This window comes from Melanaphis sacchari, unplaced genomic scaffold, assembly GCF_002803265.2.
Source record: "Melanaphis sacchari strain LSU unplaced genomic scaffold, SCAv2.0 Contig61_pilon_pilon, whole genome shotgun sequence".
Classification (NCBI taxonomy): Eukaryota; Metazoa; Arthropoda; class Insecta; order Hemiptera; family Aphididae; genus Melanaphis; species Melanaphis sacchari.
In genome coordinates, this window is record NW_020271437.1 from 266,859 (window position 1) to 292,232 (window position 25,374).

A 25,374-nucleotide genomic window follows, 5' to 3' on the forward strand; every position below is an offset into this window, starting at 1 on the left:
GGTAATAAATGATGGATTGTGATGATAGTATTTTAATACTCATTACTATAATTATTATTTTTATTAAATTAAATTGGTCAATCAAATTTACAAATGACATATTATTATAATAATATTATATGATAATAGTACACTTAAAATAATGTTTTGTCACACAATCAAAGGTTTTTTATTTTAAAAGAAAATAATATTATATAACGTATAATGTTGTATATTAAATTATATAATAAGGCTAATATTGGATGTATGACATCGCGTAAAAATATACTTCTGAATCAAGTCTGAAGATCTGCAGTAAACTTTTTTGGACAATTTTGCGTGGATATTTGCAGTAGTTCGGCTTGTAAATGGATTTGCCGATTATCAGCGATCAGCAGCTGTTGACTCGATAATTCTGAAATAAACGTTAACGCTATATAGAGCGCGTATTTTAATTTATATATTTTAAGAGGATTCGGAAGTACTTTTATTTTTCCACCGTAATATTAGTGATACTATAAGAGATTTAAAAATCGAAAATAAATTTAAATCGGTCATGAAGTTTACTTTAAGTCAATTATCCTACTTTTTAAATTTAAAAAAATTAAGAACTTTTGAGCGTTGGTAATAAAATAGAATTGAAAAATAATTTTTTTATGAAAATGTTGATGACCGACTTGTTAGGTGATTTTTTTAAAGAATTTAAATGTTTTTTAGATCTCTTATTTTAGTTTATTCTATATATTAAATAATGATATTACAATAGTATCTACATGGTTTTTAATGAAATATTAAAATATTGTTATATTATATTACATACTTATAAATAATAGTTGACTACATATTGGCGGCATGCAATTATTATTTCTTATACATTTAACTCGCTTAAGTTAATCAGACTAATGATTTCTTACTAAACACGTCTTTAAAAAATTGCTTAAATTGATCTCCTTATTAAACGCTAAATAAATCGAATCCCTCATTTAGGGGATTGCTCGTGTAAAATAATGTTATATTTAATAAGGGGTAACATTCAGGCTATTTGTATTTTCGTCATCTTAAGATCTGTATGATTTTAAATGATTACCAGTGTTAGTGTGATACACACACGCTGCAGGTGTGCTGTGTGCATATGTCAACGGTACGCCCAGAAAAAATATGTATGCTTATTTACTCAAAACACGTTTCAAAAAACTCTTACATCTCGCATAAAGTAGGGGTCTGATTTAAATAATTTTTTTTATAAATAGGAAGGCTTTTTATAGAGCGCATTTGACTTTGGTTCTTGATTTAGTTACTAAAACTAAAATTATATAAAAAATAAAAACTTGTGAAAGTTGGACGCATTATATCTTTTACCCTAAATGGATTTAAAGTAGAGTTGAAAATCAAAGTTCAATTCACTCTGTAAAAAGTCTTCTTCTTATCAAAAAAATAAATAAAAAGTTTTTATCAAAATCGAATTACATTACGAGACATCATAGTTTTTTTTACAAGATATTTTTTTAAGCAAAGCAAAAAAAAGTCACACCCATATGTGTTGTCAGATGTCACACCATCTTATAAAAGTACCCACAAACTTACAACACAGACAATTTTTATTCGACAGAATACATTTTGTGTCATTAGCTTTAATATTGTAGTGAATTAACTTATTATTAAGTTTATAGGTAAAATCATTATTGGTTGTGTTTTTTATACGTTGGGTTTTCTTACAATATTTAAATTTTTGAGTAAATTATAATGAATATGTAAACTGCTGAAATTTAAAAGTGATCATAACATAAAATATTGTAATATAGTGAAAGGCTGATGTAAAAACACGGATTATGTTCTTATCTTAAGTTCTATAATAGATCAATTCATTATATTATTAAGGAAATGACACAACATTGGTTAATATTTGTTGAAAATTTTAAGACAGGAGACAACAAAATCGATTGTGACGTTCCCATAATATAATGTTATAAGTAACATGTAGTGGAGTGCAGGTCATATTAACAAGATGATCTGGCAATTTAATTATGAACATAATATGTATAAGATCCTCGAGACATATCGTCTATGTTGTTATTAAATTTTATTTTTCGTATATTTAATACTCATGCGTGGTTTTATAAATATTATAATTTATAACCAAATAAAACATTTTTAAATAAATTTCTAAGAACAACTGTTTATTATAATAATATAGGCACATTTTTTTTTGTGACATTGTAAAATTAATAGTATAGGTATTGTATAGGGAGTAAGAAATTGGTATAAACGATAATAAAAAAAACTATGACTATTATTAATATAATAATTAAAGTATAGAAGTGTTACATTAAAAAATCTAGACTACTTACATTGTATTGTAAATAACTGCTATATATTAAATAAGTGTAGGTTAATTTTAACTGTAATCAATTAAAAACGATAAAAAAAAAATTCAAATCCTAGTAGATTTCGTGTACTATACATTTACGCGATAATAATATAAATTTTTGTGCAAGACCTAAACTAATATGTGTTTCTTTTTATTTAGTGACCATCAATCTAATTTGTACAAACGTGTGCGTAAAAAATCACGAAAAAATAAAAAATAGATTTAGGTAAAATACATACTAAGCAATCTATTGTATTGATTACACGTAGACTAAGTTAGGTACTAGAATTTTGTTAAAACAATACACTTACACGTGAAATCAAAGTTTTCGCATGCATAATTTTCCGTGTAAAATAATAATAAATCACCTTCATTTATTTATCACGATCAATTGTTCGTAATCCTATCATAGCGCAATGCAAGTAAATATTGGGTACATAGTATCTCCTGAATTTATGTCATTTATATAAAATATACTCGACAAAGTGGGTTAAAATCGAAATATTTTCAGAATAATAATATACCCTGTGTACAGATAGTAGTGTTCTTAGTTTTGCCATTATTAGTCGACACATGTCAGTATCTGCTGATATACCAGAAGTCTATAAGTGTTGGTACGTACGTTAATATCTAATCATAACCATCGATTTAATTGGCAATATATTTTAACATTAGTTGGTATCTTTAATATCTATACAGTGATGAATTAACGAACATCAGTTCGCATCATCTTTCGATTTTGGCCTAAAATGACAAATATAGTAACGATTTTTAGAAGAAAATCATACGAAATAATATTATTTCTGCATAGCACATGCAAACTTTGCAAAGATCACTGTAAACATTTTTTGTTAAAACAAAAATTGTTTTTTTTTTTTTTTATAAATAATAGTTTAAAACTAACTTATGTGTTTGAAATGAAAAAAATATTTCATAATTTTAATTTTTAGTTCAATTGACCGATTTCATTAATCCTAATTACCTAAATATCTTGTAATATGTAACATAAACTGTGCATTATTAATATCATATACGGACAAATTATATTTATTATCTCATGAATTAGTTTGTATTTATATTACATAAGGATGAAAAATAACGGTCAAGTAAAAAATAATACTGTTTATATGGTTTGAAAAAAAATTAAAATTTATTTATGTATATCCCAAGAGAGCCGTTTCACGCAAGATATTTCAAAAGATATTATTTTTCATGGTTTTAAGTCGTTAAAAAAACAACATAGTTCTGAGAAAGTATATTTATTACTATTTGAGGTTTTGATAAGCGGTGTAGTGTTACCCCACAGCATTTTGATCTATTACCTAGATGAGCTATATGTTCAAAACTTAATTTTTATAAATCTTAAGCTCTGAATAGTTTATTTGATATATTTATATTATCATGCTTTCAAATATGAAATCAAAAATATGTATTTTATCATTTAAACAGTAAAATACTTAAATAAATATAGTTTATTTTCTTCGAAAATGTTGTTTTGTAAATATTTATGTAAAATGACTATACTCAAAAACGTTGGATAATGTTGACTGAAATATAACAACGAATGTCTTACGTTAAATGGTTTACTCTGTTTATCGATAGCGATAGATGAAAGGAATAAAAATACCTATCATAAAAACGTGTGCAGTCACCAAGGTACACAATAAACGTTACCTCCCTCTATGCGCAATTGCACAATAATAACGTATTATTACTGCGATAACGCGTATGAATGCGAACAGTTTTCTGTTCATTGATCGTGATATTTATTTAAAGCAAATTCAAATAACCTTTATGCGTATTAAGGTTAAAATGCATATTCAGCATGCATTTGAAGTATTTAAAAACAAATAATATAATCATGATGATATCTCGATGGTTGCTATAGATCGGTTGCCGAATTTCGGGTAATGAACTATACATTTGTTTTATTTTTATTTATACGAATTATAATATGAACATGTATTAAAAATCATTATATAACTACACTTATATTAAATATACATGTGTAGTACACACGCCTGGGCAAGTTTATGATAATTTTTAACTGAGTTAAGTTAAATTGATAGAATATATTTTGAAAAGTTAAAAGTTAATAGTTAATCTAATTTTTTTTTAACTCAATTAAGTTATAAGTTATATGGACATTTTCAATTAACTTAAGTTATTATTATTATTTTTTTTTTTAATATATAAAATAGCCAGTAAAATAGTTTGAAATTATAAAATTCATAAACATTGTTAGGCCCAAAAAAATAGATTTACTATACATAAAATAACTAAATTTGGAAAATTAAATTACAGGTGGAAAGAATTAAGTAGTAGGTACTAAAAGATAAATAAAATAAAATATAATTTTTTAATTTACTAAAACAAATTTTATACATTTTTAAACAAGTAAATGATATCAAAATGGAATTTTTTTTTTTAAATGTACTTAATTTGGGTATGATTAAAAGTAACTCGTTTTTTATTAAGCTAATACCAATAAAAATCAGTTAAGTTAAAAATTAAGTTATTGAAAATTAATTTAAAAAAAAATTAAGTTAAAAAATTAAAATTAACTTAACTTTAACTTTTTAACTCGTTTATGCCCAGGCTTGGTAGTACATAACACCGTCAGTATTGAATGGTGATCGTAAAACCAATACTATACTTATTATCCTAACATAAATATTATTGAAATAACAATGCTGGTTTTTGCAAAAATCCTTATTTTATTATGGTGTTTTTTTTTTTACTTTACAACATTTTACTGTACAATACTAATAATAGTAATGTGTTTTAAAATATTATTATCCGTTGAAAAAAATATTTGTCACGATTTCAACAGAGGTATCTATAAATAACGACAATTGAATACAAACAAGATTTATTTTTATCTAAAACTTATACGATAATAATTTTATTTTTTCCTTTATTTGATTTACTGATGTACATGATCTGAGTATACAATATATACGGCCGTAGTCAGTAAGTAATATTTACAAAAAACGATTTAACTTTAAAAAAATTTGATTTGAAGAAGTCACTTACATAATATGATGTTCCTATAATAGGGTTTTAAATAAAAAGGATTGCGTTGGAAGTAGATCACGACATCAGCTTCTGTTCAATCTTTGGCTTGGAGAATTATCAGGAATTACAGATTGAGACATAAGATATACTTTTTTCAAAGATGTTTTGGAGTTAAGAGTTAATGATGGGAAATTTATAACAGTGCATAAAATTATAATAATTTACTATAATAAGTATTTAAATAATAATTTTTACCATCATGCATTTCGTGCATAAAACATATATTTTGTCCTACTTGAAATTATATAAATATAAGATGAAAAAACACAATTAATATCGGAAAATGATTAAATAATATTTTATACCCTATGATTTTTTTTAACAGTCAATACTCGCCGTTATTTTGAAAAGAATAGTCGTTTTTGAAAATGTTTTTATTACATAAATAAAATTTATTACAGGAAAACATTTTTGAAAAAAATAACAACATGATAATAATTATAATATTTAAAATTTCTTATTCCAAATAAATATGTAGGTATATCTGAGAAATTTTATCTATTAAAATTTAATTTTTAACGATTAGTTAATAAGTAATATATAAGTATTTACAGTTTTGATGAACGGTGAACGGAGTGGCTCAGGTGTATCTCGCAAAATGTATTTATCCATTACTTCGTTCTTTAAAAACTTTAAATACTTATAACTATAATTAACTATACGTTTAAGATTTAATTTTTATACTTCAAAATTCTAAGAAAAATACTGGATTTCGTAATACGATATTTAAGATTTATATTGTCATTCGAAAAAGTAAAAACTTAAAAAACGACGACAAAGCAAAATACGTAGTAAGAAGGTTTTTCCTAAGATGTTATGTTGACTTGTAATTAGGTTATTCTAATTATGAACAAAAAACTTATAAATAACGAGTATTCACAGTAAAAATTGAGTCGCTTTGTATAACGTTCAGTTTTAAAATAAAATCTCTTTGTACATCTGTAGACTGTAGTAACAGTGTTATGTATAATTCGTTTGCGCACATATAATTTTGCTTTATGAAAAAATTTGTAATACTACTATAATGCATTGTGTGCAGACTTTTGAGGTGGCGTAGAAATCGCTTAAATTTATATTATTATTCTAGTGATTAGTATATATTATAGTAATAATGTTACTTATTGAGTGATTATAAAAAAAATAATACTTTAAAAGTCCAGTTTTCGTCAAAAATAACTTAAAATTTAATATTTTAAATGTCCGTAGACGAGTTGCACCGATTTATGTATAACCTGTGGGTGTCACAGTGCCCTGTTCGGGTGGCGGCGATGATCCTTGTTTCCAGTTCGCGTGCAACAGGTCTGCAGACTTTAGATTGGGAGTATCAAAATCCGGAAATTGGACATGTTTCCTGGAACCCCTGCGCGAACCTGAGGACGCCCCACCAGTTGAAGCCATCACCACCGAACTGGCTGTAGCGGTTACCGTAGTCTTCGTGGGACTCTGTGTTGGTGATGCCGGCAGGGTTGCAGGTCGCCTTGAACTTAGGCAACTGGTGCCTGTTGGCTGGCACGTGTACCTTACTGGCGATATCTATATATACGTACATATTAAATTTATTATCCTGGGGTTAACAACTTTATTTATACAAGCAAAGTTAAGATTGTAGGTAATATTTTCTAGGTATACAATAATAACTCTATACTATATAACTTTAAACAAAAAACACTCGAAATTACGGCGTAAGTGAGTTGATTTCCGAGACCTAATTTATGTACGAGTTGATTCCCTATTGTTGTTTATCAATATAAAATGCAGGAACAATGGGACTAGGAAATCTAAGGAAAAACAATTTTTTTTTTTAAGAGAAGTGATGTCGTGGTATACTGGTAATCAGTGGCGGATCTAAGATTTTTTTATGGTGGGTGCTATAATAATAGTCTTTTAGTACTTATTATGTACAATTTGGGGGAGGGGAGAATTAATAATTTGGTACTTAAACAGTGAGGGAAACCGGGAATCAACTCAACGGTATCAATAAAGGCAAACAAGTACCTGGGAATTAACTCGTACGCAGCTCAAAATTATCTTAAAAAATCTAAATAATTAGTTTATACACAAATAATTAATTATTTATATCTATATATATTATTAAAACGTGAGACAATTTTTTTGTTAAGTTATATCTGAAGTTCTACTAGACCGATTTTTATGATTTTTTTTTTTTTTTAATGAAAGTGCAGATTAGTTATCTAATGAGAAAATTCCAAAATTTATCAATTTCTTGGATATATTTAGTTTTTCGTGTATTTGTGTAACAATGCACGTTATTTGCCGTTCCTATACAGTGCATTACACACATTTTTATAACCCCTCCAATACTCATCCGTCAACTGCAGTTTGCACTACTGTGGTATCGTCCGGTTGTCGTCGCACATAATTACGACACGTACGTTGCGCCAGCCCTTCTTTTTAAAAATATGGAATTTTATTATTCTATCATTTAGTATGTCATTTGGATGAATTTGTGCGTAGAGGCCCAGAATTTGTATGATCAAATGGACTAAGTTATATCAAAAATTCTTCGAAGAGTTGGCGTGATGTCAGGCCGTTCATTCAGGCGATCATTAGGCATAACCTAACCAGCCCTCCTCCCGCTTGAGAAATATTAAATTTTTTTTTGTAAATCTTTTGCGTTCGATTTGTACATATTTGTACGCGCAATATAAAAATTTGCACACTATTAGTTTTATACATATATTTTGAAGAAAGGGAGGGGAGATATAAGAACAAACTAAAAACTCATCAAAGAAGCTAAAAGTTTAATCATTAAATCAAATATATATGATATAATATGTTTAATGATATTAATCAATGACTAACTAATTTAAGTGTACTACTCCATATTCAGCGACGTGTCGTCAGTCACATCCTTGATGTTGCCTGTTGACCTCCTTGCCCACGAGCGAGCAAGGACCAGGAATCGCTAAATAGACAACACACAAACGTTACTGGCAACTATGCACGAGGTGGAGAGGGTTCATCTCAGTTGCATCCTGGCAGGTCAGATGGGACAGGATGATAAAACGCAGTTGGACTCATCGGCTGCTTCTGAACTTAACACGATGGTTAAAAAAGACGCTCATGAACCTGACTTTCCAATGTCACAGACTCTTCTGGTCATGGCTGTTACCTCAAAAATTTCAACCACGTCGAAGACGCAGCCTGCGTTTGTTGCGGCCATCTCATTACAGCATACCATCTTCTTCAATGGTCATTTACCAACACCAGAAGAGGTAACGGACCTCCTTTGCGGCCCTCTAGGTGTCAAGGACCAGGGATCGATCTTACGCGAAGCATACATCCGAGCACTCGCACTCAATTCCTTTGCATAGCGGAAGCAATCCTTATGATCAAGGAAGAAGACAAAAGGGTCATGGAGAAGCAGAATTGAACAATCTGCAGATGCCACCGACTCGCTTTTCTACTCCTTTACATGGCACCACGGGTGGGACGACAGTCACGGAATCGTAACAAGGCACAAGAATACTAGGGCGGCGGACTTCGGTCGGCCCGCCAAAAACACCGTCCAACATCATCAACATCTTCAAGGAGCTTATGTACACTTTACCATTGTGAAGGAGCAAGTAGGGAGGACTGTCTTTATCTGCCCCTATTGTTGTTACCATAACGTATGTATTATTTGTATTCAAATTAAACGATGGTGGCGTCGCGAAGCAATTTGAAAGCAATTCCCGTGGCGTCATCGATTCTAACAAGGAAAAAAAAGATTCTGGTCAAGGAAAAAATTGTGACCACAGATGAAAAATATGTCCCAAAGAGTTTATATAATTCCCCAACAGTTTTTATGTTTTCCAAAGAGATTATATATATATATATCCCAAAGAGCTTATATATTTCTCAAAGAGCTTATATTACATCCCAAAGAGTTTAAATATTATCCATGGATGTAAATATATTATGCTAATGAGTGTATGTATTTCTCAAATAGTGTATACATATATTAGCCATAGATGATAGTCTATATCCCAAAAATTGTATATACTTCCCATGAGTATACATATATATATATATAATATAAATAATGCAACACAATAATATACATTCTGTTTCCATGGGTGCAAATATATATGCCAATGAATTTATTTATTTTCCATAGAGTATATATGAGTCATAAATGAATATTTATGTCATAGGGTTTCTATATCATCATACATAATAATATTATTATATCAAACATATTCGATCGTATGATAACCTAACCCTTAGTTTTTTTGGTGAGCTTTTAGTTTAATTTTTCGTCGTCACCCCTCCTCCACCCTTTTTTGGAAAGTTATTTTGTGATCCTCGCAAAATTATTAGCAAACAAATGTTTGTATTTCATGTACAAAAACGTACAAATAGAGTGCAAAAGAATGGTAAAAAAAAATTTCATATTCTTAAATGGAGGGCTGGTGTGACGTCACGCCAACTCCTTGAAGATTTTTTTGATATATCTTAGTCCTTTTGTTGAACAAATTCATAAAAATGACGTACTAAATGATAAAATATGTAACGGGTCAAACTTGATACATAAGAACCGACGAATTACAAAACACCAGAACAAGAGGGATAGTTACAAAAACTCCCAACAGATGGCGCTGACAGATGATCAATAACAGATCGCGCTCACGCCTCAAAAGAATATAAATACGAGCCGACACCAACGAACCGGGTCAGTTCCAGCCACACCATCACTATCAGCAACCAGAATTCAACAATGAAAGTTATTATCATAAAACCGACGGACAAACAAGAAAATCGCCGTTTTAACGGTGAGTTATTGACAAACCCCGCCCTATAGTGTTTGTTTGCCGGCGATTTGACTTGCGAACGTTGATCCAAAAATCTACGAGAATAGCATCCAGCAGCAACGCCGACGACTACGACGGTATAAGACATTATTCATCAATGGATGAGGTTCGGTGGATAAATACTTAAAACCACCGTTTTCACGGCAAATTACCGGCATACCATCGCCTTTGTATTTATTCACCGCCAAATCCGGACAACGACGATCGACGGAGTAGATACTAACCTTCTTGTCATACATTCATTAAACTGCCATCTATTTGGGTGAGCCTTTCAGTAAACATATTCATTTGAGTGTGTTTAATCTCCTGACAAAATACCTTTCATCCTGATCCGGGAATTAGGCTTTGACTATCTCTGGTATTTTCCAGAGGTATAGGGATACGAAAATCAATGTCAAAATCAATATATTGATAATATTCTCAAAAGCAATAATATATCGATATTGATATTTAATTTATTTTAAATTAAAATAATTAAAATATGATATTTTTTTCGTATAATATTGTAATAGAGTCAAAATGTTTTTTTTATCTGATGGATTCTTCTTCTTTTTTTTTGGTGTAGTTAGGTCCTCTCCATGGAAAATTTTCTGGATCCTCCCCTATTACAATCCACAATCTAATCAAATATCACTAATATCAGAACAAAAATATCGATATTTCGATAGTGTCTACAAAGGTAATAGGGACAGTGAACTTGGTGTACAAGTATAATCGACGACCCACTGAAAATACCCAATATTACTTTGTACATATTTTTAGTTATATTATAATTGTAAAGCATGTTCCCGATTTTTGTCAAAAGGTATTGATGGCCAAATAGGCCATCGGTCTCTTATCCCATGTTTGTAAAAACAAATTTTTAATATATATAGAAATAAAAGACAATAATAATTAAATACGACTTAAAGTTGTATTTTCATACGAGGCGGTATTTTATCTCATGTGAATACAGTTAAAAAAAATATAATTTCCATATTTTTTAAAAGGGGGCTGGTGTGACGTACGTAATCATGACCCTCCATAAAGTAAATATACTACCGTCTACTGCTGTGCTATCGTCGTCGACAAAACCCATAATAAATATGAGTTATTCAAATACTCTCTTTTCACTTATAAGGCGTCAATTTCCAAAAAGAATTGTTTTTGGTATGACAATAAACAAAGCACGGAGACAAAAGTTGAATAAAATATAGGGTTAAATTTGCCCTAACCTGTATTTAGTTATGGTCAAATTTATGCAGCCATATCCAGAGTTAGATCTTTTGAAAAAATTAAAAATTCAAATAATATCGAAAAACAAAAGAGATACAATGAATATAGTTTTTTAAAGATATTCTTTTGTAATAATACACAAATAAATTTAAATTTTCATTAACTGTCAATTTATTTGTGTTGGGTGAAATATTTGCAATTATTTTTCCGTATATTATGTGTGTATTTATGAAGTTTATTAAAACTTAAGAAGTTAAATTAATTTCCATTTTATGTTTTTCCTAAATATTATTGTCATATTAATATAACTATATATTTATTTTTAATATATATGTATATAATTATTCAAAAACCTTATTTTTTTACTACAATCCGGCAACGATGGGTAATTCAGTTAGTTATTATGCAGACATTGCATTTTATAAGGACATGATCACGTGCTCGCACAACTGTTTTATATTCACTTTTTTATATACCTAACAATTCTTTTTTATATTTGCATTATTAGTTATAATAAAAATAATTTTTTAATACCTATAATTAACACATGGTGTATAGATAACACAATTCCATTTTATTATTTAATATACTTATAATATTATTAAAAGTAATAGGACTGAGAATATAATGTCCCAAAAAACTTAAGAAAATGTCTGTGCCCTAAAAGTTTAAAACAATGAATTAATATTTTTATTTTTAATCATTTAAAAAAAAATTCATTGAGAAATAAGTTTAAAAATACGTATGAAAATCTGAATATTTTCTTAAAAAATTAATTTGAATAGATTAAATACTAAACTGCTCAAGTACACGATGACAAAAATTTAACAACTCAGTAAGGTTTCAACTTTTGAATAATTATCATTGTTCAATTATTATAGTGTTATATATATTATTCAAATTTTCGATTACTTATTGTTTTAAAAATTAAGCATGATGAAAACTTATATTGCTAAACAAATATTTATTAGAATTTATTCATCTCAAAAGACATAAAAATCTCGAAATATAATTAAAAATATTAAATTTTTGTGTAAAGTGTACCTATGTAATCGAGTTTATAGCAACACTAGGTACGTGTGAGTGGGTTTAATGTTAGTAAATATGTGAAATGTTACCTACGAACTCTGAAACCTATACGTAAACAATAACACTGTTTAACAGTATGAACGTGATTTTTCTTGGCGTACAATAATTATGTACCAGTTTATATATAGTGACTCGTTAAACAGCGATGCTGTTCCAATAGTTATCGTTATTATAATTAATAAGCAACGAATTTGTCATAATTTGCCATAAATTTACATTGACATAATATTGTATGAACATGTAAAATAAATAAATTATTAATAAACATTGTTAGCGATAATTTAAATTAAATTAAACTCAATATTATGAATTGTATGTTATATAAAAAAAAAAAACATTTAATTTTATAATTTTGAATATTATTCAAGATGTACTTCATTTGTGGAAATAATATGAACTTTTTATTTTTTAAGTATAATAATCTCTATGTTTTTGAGTTTTTACAGTGCAAAACGTACAGCTATTGAATAAAAATACGACTCGTAGCATTATAATTTTAATTTAAAATAATATATAGTTGTATATTATCACAAAGAATATCTAAAAATGGCATTTGATTACTGTCATGATTATTACATTAAAACCAATAGAGACGAATACCAATAAAAAGTTAGATGAATTAAATTTATTTTTGAAATGAAATCTAAAAATATATCTTTATTAAGTTGAGTGAGATCCCATAAAAATTATACTTCGTTATTATATATTACCACAATTTTTATTTTTACCTATTAAACACTAACATAAAGTTGTCGTTGCGTAATAAAAAATATTAAATTAGAAAATAAATGCTGTAAGAAATGGCTGGTATTTGCACGAGTGGATGAAAATAAACATATTTTAACTGAAACCTTTTATATTTAATTCTAGTTTACACCATATATATTTTTTACAATTTGTAATATAATAAAAATTTAAAATTGTTTAATTAATTCAATTCAAATTCAGGATATATACTTGTTTGCCCTTTGGTATATTATTATGAAAAATAATTATATATTTAAAAATATGTAGCTTTAAGAAGATTAGTTTTGAAGAGAATAAAAGTTTCACCATGATATTCGTTTGAAACCTTTTTTAAACCATATAAATATACGATGTAAGTGTACTCCCATCTATGTATTATATTTAATACATTGTAAACTTTTATTTTAATGTACCTGACATTTATAAGTAATTATAAACTTTTAGAGTGAATAATGCTTTGAATATTTACCTTCAAGGTTTGTTCAAAACGTGCAGTACCTCTGCCCGCCATTAGTTCTTGATATTGAGATATCACACAGAGTACCGCATACAGCTGTAAAATATATAATTACATTATTGTAGACAATATTAACTGAGACCGTATCTTTATTTAGGATATATTGTTTTTAGAGGGAATAAATGGTTTAGAATTGAAATAACATAAACAACGTGGAAGTTAGGTTAGGTTCAAGAATTGGTACACATTACATTAGTTGTGTTACTATAATAATAGATATAATAAAATATATAAACGTAAAATAATAAATGGTTATAAAAATGAAATAAATCATCATTTTATTATCTTGGCGTTTTTATGTATTATTTACAGATATTTTTTTTTCGATAGATGGTGTTCATACATTGTCATCATACAACGATTGAAAGGGATATTACACGACGATATCGTATTATGTTACACCCGGTTACGAGCAAATTCAAATCATAACGAAAATATTTTGTTCCGTATATTATAGGTAAACTATGCGATAACCCACGGTTAACGCTAATATTATATTGCTTTGATTGTTTTGAAGGCTTACCGCGTGCAGTGGAGTTAAATAGATGCCAGATCGGTTGACAAGCTCCATAGATACATGTAAATTTGATCATATTCATGTACAAAGGAGAAGGGTTGCGCGTGAAGCTAGGCGTCTCAACACGAAGCTGATTAAATATTATGCACGAAGGGTGCGCACCGCGAGGTAATTTCTAACTATTGGTTGGTGTAGGTGGTTGACATAAAGACGCGCTTAGGGAATCATTGTGTGCGTGGGCGTGTGTGTGTGTGTGTGTGTGTGTGTGTGTGTGTGTGTGTGTGTGTTCGTGTATTGAGTTTGATACTGTCGTGAGAAACTTAATGTATGCCATCGTTACGGCATTATTATTATTTTTAAATTTTATGCGGAGCGGAAAGCTATTGGTTTATAATAATAATATTATATTATTATGTATTATATAATGTGCGTGAACATAATAATATTTTATCACAATGATTTTTTTTCTTTGAGAAAAAACTCTTTCGAGTGGAAAACACGTGCCCCAACAATTTCATGTACAATAAATAACTATATAATATACGTACATAATTAGAACGATAATATTATGCTTTGATCGCGTATAAGATAGTTTCAATGAATAAAATAATGTTAAGAAAAAATATTACACTATAGAAATAGCTTCACTTAGAAACACGGTTCCGTGAACAAATTTAAGGATTATTATTATCGGTTTTACAGGGGCGTTTTCTGAATACCTATTTTTAATGGAGTAAGATAGAAAAACTTACTATAAAGTTATCCACGGGTTTGTAGCCCTCGCCCTACCCTTTAAGTTCCCATGATAACAATGAAATATATTTTTAAATCTCAATAAATACTATTTTTATTGTATTTTATATTTTAATTTTCATTTAAAAAATATATATTTTTATTAACTTCTGAATTATACAGCTAAAATAATATAAATAAATAAATAAATATGATATCAAGACCGTATTTTATAGCAATAATCATTATTTTCTCTTTAAATTATTAACATTGTTGATCCGTTGAGATGTTACCAAAAAGTGACTGTAAATTACAAAAAAAAAAAAATAATAGTTAACTTACTCTTTACTCCAGCCATTATGCTTTTAATAGACAGATTTCTGCCTTTTCAAATGTTTTTCCATTTGTAAATCGAAGTTGATATACTGTCAATGGCGTATAACAACCATTGAGTATTGAAATTATAGTTGTTATACATTTATGATATGATAATATTTTGAATACTTAATTCAGACTTTGCGCTTGTCAAAGACAATTTAGGATTAAATGATTTCAATTTTGTGTGTCTTATTTTTATAGATTATATATATAATGAATGTTTGAACTTATTATTTATTATATTGTATAATTTATGTTTTACTCATCACTGAATGTAAAAAAAAATATAGAAAAAGATAACGAATCTAACATCATCACAAAAATATATTAATATTTTCTATTACTATAGTAAGTGTATGATAAGTACATGAAAAATACTTAAACATTACTATATCATCATAAGTTCCTGTTATTTGGCATTGAAAAAATAATATTGAGAGGGAGGTCTGTACATCCAATATTCTCCCACCAGTGAGAATGTCCATGTTAAGTAATGGGTACTTGTAAAATTCTTCAGACAATACTTTTAACGAACATAATATAGTACCTAGTATATGGGTAAACATCAATCAAAGAAAAGATCTTTACGACTTTATCTCTACGAATCGTTAACAAAAAGTACAGACAATCCAATACATAAGACTGATAATATATTTGGGGTTATTTTCGTACTTTTTTTAATCATTTTCCGCGTAGAAATAAAGTAATAATTATTTCAATTGATACACTGTTATTAAATAGATATTTTAAGCTTGGTCGTTTATTTATAACCGAGAGCAAAATTACCTCATGCATACATAATATATTACACTATTGAAAGCCCATTGACACCTACACTAATATACGTAGTTTTATGATATAGGTAACGGTTAAATAGAAATTCAACCTTTCTGTCCTTTCTTATAATTATAATTTCCGATCGGATATTAAAGTGGTTAATAATAACAGTTTCTTAAGGCCTTTGCAAAATATGCAAAACATTCTGTCATTTTAATTTGATTTATTCGGTTTGGTATCGACACGTCGTCGTGGAGGGTATAAAAAAATCAAATCTCCATTACATGTTGTTTATTACATAAATTTTTATTCTACAGGTGCGTAAAACGTCGGTTTATTATACTTGAGTATTTTTAGATTTATAAAATAAAACTTATACAGTCGATTGAAAATTATATTTTTCACAAACAATCGTAATATTTTGTTACTTGGTACTATAGTACTTAGAGAAGATATTGAGAAGAAAATGTTACAACAGATTTTTAATTTTGTTTCATATATTTATTTATGCCATAAAATATTCGTTGACATAATTTTTCATATTACAATAAATCCTTTTAAAAGCAACTATAATAATTATTGTTGACATGTTTGTGATTTGGATTTTTTGAGCAGGTATATGAATTACATATTCGTTTTAATCATACTAAATGTTTTAATAATAATTTGGTACATTTGGGGAGTGCTGATTTTAAATGTATTTCAACAGTATTATCATATATGTTCATCGTTAAACATTTTTATGATTTTATTTTGTGTGTGGGAATATAGAGATTCATTAATATTAAACTGTGTCCGGAATTTCAATAGGTACGACATTATCCTCGATCTCATTATATAGAGTATGTTATAAAACAATCCCTCTACTCTTGGTCATTTATTATATATTTAATTACTTACTACGTTTCACATTCGTGTCTGAGAGTTATATAAGTTGTGAATATATATATATATATATTAAAATAGCGTTTTTCAATCTATGGTTAGGTGAGGTGGTACAATAGTATGCGAAGGAAACCTTAATTTATAAAATAAATGTTATTGTATTATTATTATGTTTTTGGTTATTAGGTAAACATTTTCAATATGGATTGGTAGTCTTGGATGTAAAAAGGTTGAGAATCACCGTATAATATGTATTTTGTATATTCATATTCTAACAACATGGTACAAATTTAAATTGTATACAAGAATATGCACACGTATAGGAAACAGGGGTAAATTGAAAGGATCGTATTGTAATTTGATGATTAATTTTTCTTATAATATTACTCTGCTCATATAATCAAATATTATTTTATAGAAGGTATATTAAGCTAATATATAAAATATTTACACGAATTGTCTTTTAATAACCTTTCGAAGTATAAGTTTTTAATTATGTTAATGATCAATGTTATCATGAAGTTTTCTTTCTTAAATAATATAATGTTTAAGGTATCGTTTTAAATTTATGGGGAAGTCGTAAAGTATCCCCAATATTATATTGAAAATTATTATTATTGCTGAGTTCAGTTTTGAAAATTTTACTGTACCTAATTTAAACTTTGACAAATGAGTTTTTGAGTTACTAAAATATTTATAGTAAAAATATTAGTTCTTTAAAGTGGTTTTAAAAACATATAAAATAAATGTAATATTGAATCTAGTATTTACTATACTTAAATCATTAAAAAAAAAAAAAAAAAATTATAAATAATAATAGATTTATGTATTAATTATTTTTATTTTTAAACCATCAAAATATATCCATATATTTTAAACTTAACTAGATCCAATTTTCTACTAGGAACCATCATAAAAAGCTAAAGTTGCATGAATTTTTACGGCTCTAAAAGGTGATGAGAAATAAATAAAACACATCATTGTAAAATAAATGCATTCATTGTTGTTCGTTCAAAATCTAAAATATAGGTTATTCACTGATATCAGCTTCAGAGAGATGTGAAAAAATAATATTGATTTTACAATGAATTGATTTTTTTTATACCGTAGTGAAATGTCTTCAAAAGTTTAATGTAGCATATTATTATGTAAACGATTGGGAATTGGACTTACATATAATATTATAATGTTAAAAGTATAAAAGTAAATGAAAAATTGATTTTATACTAATAGAACGACTTTTAATATTATTTTGAACACATAAATATCTTTAATTGTAAGTATAGTTAATTTCTATGGGACATAATCTAATAAATATACCTAACACAAAAATAAAAACCAATTATTTTAATAATTACAATTTTTTTTAATTTAAAAAATACTAAAATTAATAACGATTATTTTAAATTTAATTTCTTTATCAGTGATAAAAAAAAAATAATTCAATTGAATGAACATAATATTAATGAATTGTTTAGATTGATTTAAAATTGAATTTTTGGAATAAATTAATTTTGAAACTTCTGTTTTTCATGTAAATGTAAAACAAAAAAAGGCAGAATACAATAAAAATTACTAGCTATTATCCATAAAAATATTTAAAATATTTTATAAAATTTCTTATTAAAAAAACCACGGTATAATTTTTTAGGAAATTAACAAAAAGTTTGATTTTAAAATTTTTTTTTCTATTAATTTTTACTGGATTTTGTTTTATACAATTACAGAAGACTGTCTTTTTGGTAAAAAAAGCTTTTTTTTTCTTTTTTGTTTAAAAGTACTACCAAATCAATATAATTTTATTTACAATAATTTATTTTAATGACATGACTACAATATTAGATACTAATAATGGGTGATTAACTAAGCAAGTAAATTTGGCACGATTAGAATAGGTTCCTAATTCTTTAGGATAGTATAGTTTTAGTAGTTTGTTAAAATGTTTGGGTACAGTGCGGGAAAACAAAAGTTTGATTATCGGATTTTAAATATTTCGAGTTCTTTGGTGAAGTAATGCGGTTTAATAACTTTTTGTTGGTTGATTTAAAGCTTACATTTAGAGGTCTTTGTGAAAATTATTTATTTTTTTATACGATGGAGCTGAAGTGATTTAACGAAGACAAATGAATTGAAACATCTGAAGCGTTTTGAGATTTTAAAGTTTAGCTAAATCTCATACTTAGATTATATATACCCAGATGAGTTTTATTACTATTGAAAAAATTTAAACTGCGGATAGTTAATACTGTTTTAGATAGTAACAACAGTCAATGGCGGACAGATTGTATTATTTCAGATAAAAATGAATTTATACATATCACATAATTTGTTATTAAAAAACACTGGCAGTTAATAGATTCTTTATTATGAATAGCTCGGCTTTTTATACAAGATAGTAGATAGTGTGAGATTTTTGAGCTTCTATATAGTATTGTTATTACTTGGATCATGATTATGATCAGTTCATTTTGTAAATAATTCATACTATGATATAAACATATAAAAGTATTTTTTTAAATATTTTGATGTTATATTATGGTATAGTATGAAAATAAAATGATTTATAACTTATAATTCACCGGTTTATAAAGGTTTGTAATAACATTACCTGTACAAGTCACTTTTGAACACTTTTAACGAATATTTGATTTATTTATTCTTAAAACGGTATATTCATACCCATATTTAAAAATGTTAGTATTTAGTTTAGTAGTTTTGTTTTGGTTCATAGTGTATTTTAGAGTATATAGGTCATGTTCTACTGTGTCACCAAACTCATGTCTCATACTGATTGCGATCACGATTCGCGATCTAAAGTTTTGAGCAATTTTATTTTATCCTATCTAAAATATATTTTCTATGATTTATTTATACCGTAAAAAATGTGCGCGATCGATTTTTACCAATTTATTATTACTGTACAAAGTGTCCATGGCAGCAACTTAAACAATAGATAGTACAAAATGTTCGTTTATTCAGGCGCTTGTCAAAAATTTAAATTACATATTTTACTAAATTAGGATACGGTAGAAATTATATTATTGTTTATTTTTACATGTGGTATACCCTTGGGCGAAAAGTGAATTTTAAAAATGAAGACTTGGTGTTGTTGATTTATTTGAACAAACATTTAATTACATCAAAATGCTTTTGGTTAAATTTGGAGACAATTTATTGGGTCTTTATTAAAAAGTATTTTTATTGTATCATTGGTAAATGTACCAATGGATATAATAAAATAAAATATGGGAGTATATGCGTCTTGTAAATATCCTAGACTACATTAGGAATAAAATCACTTTTGATAAAGATAATTGAGATTTCAAATTTTAAAGACTATCATCCAATTGTTATATGCATATCAAATATGATGTTCATTGATTGGTGTTATAACAGCTTATTAATAAATATTTAAACATTTTGATTTGACTTTAACGTAATTGGAATCTTGTCTTCAAGGATAGGGGGGAATAGAGGTGTATGAATTTATCCTGAGTTTACTAATTTAAGAAGGGTGGAGTTCTAAGTGGCCTTAAAATTATGATAAATGCATAGCATTATAAATACAAAATATGTAATACGTTGAAATCTTTAATAAACACGTTATTGATCTATGATAGTTATTATAATTAAGTTAATAAGTCAAAAATTTTTTAAAATACAAAATACAAGTCGACATGATAATAAATTTTAATTATTTCAGAATTTTGTGTAATTACAAGAGCAAATAATATGAAAAATCTATTGATAAATGTGTTTAATACTGAAATGATGTGTATATAAAATTCAACGTGATTTGTTTGGTTACATTTAAGTCAATACTCAAAATAATATAAATAACAGTTGTTTACATAACGAGAGATAAAATATATGCGACAACTTTTCTAATTTAAATATTTATACACGGAAAGTAAGACGTGAAATAACGACTTGGAATAAAGTAGTGTGGGATGGAATTTAAAATAAATTAAAATAAGAAATAAAGACATTTTTGACTTATAAAATACGTGTGCACTAGAGTGAAATAATTTTTTGAAAATAAAACATAAAACTGTGTTGATATTTAACGTAAATCAGTGGCATTTTTAGAATTTTTTAATAGAAAGGGATATACATAAGTCTTAATATTTGAAAATGCAAATTATATGAAAAGAACAGAAAGTGCATATTTTAATTAAGGTTTAAAAATATACTCAGTTAAATATTTGTATATACCATACAATTAACTTCGGTCGATTACCTCCACTTGCTTATATTAATTTACAATGTTCACTTTGCCACAGAAGCAAGATATATCGATTAAATTTTTAAATTGACAAACTATAATTGTTTCAGAAAAATAATTTTTAGTGATTAGTGCAACTAAAAATTTTGATAAAAATATTCGATTGGCATTTGCTTTTATTTAATTATGTTATTTTTGTAATTTCTTAAAATTTATCAAGAAATTGAAAAATTAACATTAAATTTTAAATTTTAAATTATTTTGTAAAAAACTTTTTGAGCTTTTATACTATCAATAAGTTAAATATCCCGTAAAAACTTTGATTTCCGAGTATGTTTAAAAATTAATTAGTATACTTTTATTATTTTCAATAATTTCTATTTATAAGTTAATTTAACGCATTTGCATTGATTAAATTGTAAAAAATTATTTTATTTAATGTATTTAGGCGTTTAAATATATTACAAAAATTGAATAATTGTTATTGATTAATAATGTGAACAAAATACTTACGTTTAAAATTAGTAGAAAAAAGTCGATAGTATACAAAATTGCTGTTGGCGGATTGAATTCAACCTGTAATTTATAACAATAATTATAATAATTATGATTTTTACTTGAAATATACAACAAAGATTATTTAGAGGTAATTTACGTAATTATGAATTTAATTTTAATGAAATATGTTTTCTTATAACTACATGATATATATATATATAATTTAATAGATTTTTATTTTTACCATTAAATTATGTTTATATTCTCTTATCAAAATTACTATATAGCTAGTGAACTGGAATATATTAATAATTTGTCTAATGCTATCTGCCGTTTGTTTTAGTCAGGCTGATTTATTAATTAACTAGTAATTTTTAAAATAGATGTCATATTGAATCAATTTAGTATTTATTATATCAAGACAAATTGTTATAGATTGTAAAATATTATTAATTACTATAGTCTTCAAATCGTTATATAGTCTCCGGCTATAATTTCTAAACTTATAACACAGACTTATTATTTTTAGTACTCTAAGTTTTATCAAATCAAAAACTACTTGTTAGAATTTTGATTTATATATATATTATACAAATTTTTAAAAAAGTCATTGGCTTAATAGTTCATAAGAAACAAAGGGAGATTCTTATTTGAAAAAAAAAATAAGTAGGTTTCGTCATAGAACTATTTAAGTAATCTAAGTATTTGATAGTAATAATATGATACTTAACAATATTTAAAAATTCAAAAAATCAGAATTTGAGTAAATTAATTTTAAAAAATGGGGGTGGAGGGAGCACGTTAGAATAATTTCTCTGAATAGTATTATGTAATCGAGATTCCGAGCGCGTTCACACCTGTTACAGGTTATAGAACATAGTACATCGTATTATATTTGTACGTCGTATTGGGTGGTAGCTGAATGATTTGCGATGACAAGCGATGTGACCGCGTAGTATCCATTTCATTTTACACACAGCGATGATCCGACTACAAATAATATAATTTTATGTGCATAGCATTACATTTTAATATACGATTGTAATTACTGGAAAAAAAAATCAAATCATAACTGTTCAAAATTTATACTGATAATATTATGGTCTTGAATACGAGAAGGTTTTTACATGGAATAACTTATAATAAATAACAATCAAGTAGTGACGTGCAATTAGGATTTTGTCGTTTATTGGTCACCTTCCACTTTTCCATTCGATAATCACTTGTCAATATCCAGATCAATAATATTGCGATAAATGTAATATCAGTCATCGTACACGTTATGTTAATCATTAAAATCGTGTTGACTGCGCTATTTATAAAGTACATGAGTACATGACACGGTGGTTGATTACGCCGACGTTAGTCTGTGTAAAAGGAGTGGTTGATAACAACAGTTAGCTTTTGAATAGAATTCTCGAAACTGTCTAGCAAGACGTTTCAATAGACGCAGGGATTTGTTCCCTAAAAAGGTCGGACATGACAAAAGCATACACAAGAGAAAAAAATAAGGCTCGCGTAACAAGCAAACAGTGCAACGTATGACGGACCAGTTAATCCCGAGTGTTCTTAAGAGATGTCTCGAACACGATTTTTTTAGTTCCGAGTCTTCGAGTTAATAGTACTTATATATAGGTATACACTGCAACGTTTTTAAAAATTCGAATAGAATGTTTATATCACAAACGATCGTTTTGTGCTTCAACCGATAAGATAAGTAACTTATAAGATCTACAAGTAATAAAAAAAAAAAAAAAAAAATTGTTTATACAAAATACTATATTATTATAAAACGATAACGACATTAGAGATGCTATTATAGAATCCGTTTATGATACTAGAATTACGATAGTATTGGACCTTTATTTATTTTATTTAAGGTAATTTAGTAAATTGATACAATCAAAACGTATAAATTGCTATTATTTTCATAATATAACGATAAAAAATATATATATAGCTAAATAAATAAACAATAAACAATTACTACTGTATCGTAGTAATTGTCGATTAATAGTTACATTAAAAATATTGTAAATCTAATAGATCTATAATAGTTTAATAATAATCAGTGGCGTAAATACATGGTTGCATAGGTATGCATTGCACCGGGGCCCGGGGTCTAGATGGTCCAAAAGGGGGCTCTAGAATTTTAATATTTTGTTTAAAATATATTAAAATTTTACATTTTGTTAATACAGTGGAACCTCGATAACTCGAACTTCTATAAGTCGAATTTTCGATAACTCGAATTTTTTTTTCGCCCTCAACCGATTCGAGTTATCGAGGTTCCACTGTAATTTTAAACTATTTTATAATAAATAATATACTACGATAAAACCATAAACATTTATATTACGAAGAGTATAAAAACAAATATTATTATGTCATTTATTTCATGTATAAATATAATTTAATTAATTATGATATACTTTATGAATTATAAATATTATAATACATAATTAATTATACATTTTATATATACGTGTAATTGTCTAATTTTATTCATATAACGATTTTTAGGGGCCATAAAATAATATTGCACATGGGCTAGAATTTTATAGTTACGCTACTGTTAATAATAACTGTTCTGTTAACTCGCTGTTAAAAAAAATATATACGACGGTATGTTTATATGGCCTATCTATAACTCTGTGACATTGTTATTTTATTATTTAAATGTAGTAAATAATGTCAGTAATTAATTCAAACAGCAAAGTATTTCAATTTTAATTTTACATGGCTAGTCCAGATGTCGATCTAAAATAAAAGACCTTAACCTAACTCATAGGCAGTAATTGAAGTGATTCGAAATAATTGAGGAAAAGTTTAAAAAAATCGTATAAAAATAATAAATTTGTTGTTGAGTTTACTACGTAGGTATATAAATGTGTTACTTATACAAGTCAATTTGTTCTATGGAAATTCTTAAGCTTATTAATATAATATTATATAGTATTTTAATTATTAATATAAATTATTTATAAAAATAATTTGCAATGTTAATTGAATTGTTTTTATGATATATTATATATGTGACTAATTAGTTTAAATAATAATTAATCTCTTAAAAAATATTTTATTTATTCTTGTAAGACGTTGTGCTCTAGAAACCGCAAAGGATAAGATCATTAAAGACAACTATATGTCTAATAAAATATACACGTATAAAGCTATTATATATGATGTACACGAAAAAAAGAAGCTAAAAAGTCCGTCCAAAATAATATTGAGCTGTAAATGTCACAAAAAAAAAAAAAAACAAACATGTTTTTTACAAGTTCATCCTTTTTCAAAATAAAAAATACAAAACTAAAAAGATTCAATTTATGAAACACTGTTTTTTTTCTCCGTAAATTATATCATAGTCAAAGAACTCATTTAATCGATTTAAAAAAAAAAAAAACACCCAAGAAACTTTTGATTGAAACACAATTACCACGGGTCAAATGAACCTTTCCGAATATATGTAAATTAATGCCTGAGGTTAAAGTTGTTTTAAAGGGTCGGCAAAACATTCAAGTTATTGAACATTTCTAATAGTGCGCTATAGAC

General features: G+C 26.8%; 1 protein-coding gene across 1 annotated transcript in view; it reads right to left on the reverse strand.

The window, feature by feature from the left end:
• Window positions 1-200: 200 nt before the first annotated feature.
• Window positions 201-25,374, reverse strand: part of LOC112600196 — a 131,182-nt gene continuing 106,008 nt past the window's right edge. The window contains exons 6-9 of the mRNA XM_025347368.1: window positions 21,835-21,897; window positions 13,760-13,843; window positions 6,658-6,958; window positions 201-394 (exon numbers count right to left, since the gene is read on the reverse strand). Coding sequence (XP_025203153.1) covers window positions 276-394; window positions 6,658-6,958; window positions 13,760-13,843; window positions 21,835-21,897 — 567 coding nt within the window. The 3' untranslated portion in view covers window positions 201-275. The remainder of the gene's footprint in view (window positions 395-6,657; window positions 6,959-13,759; window positions 13,844-21,834; window positions 21,898-25,374) is intronic.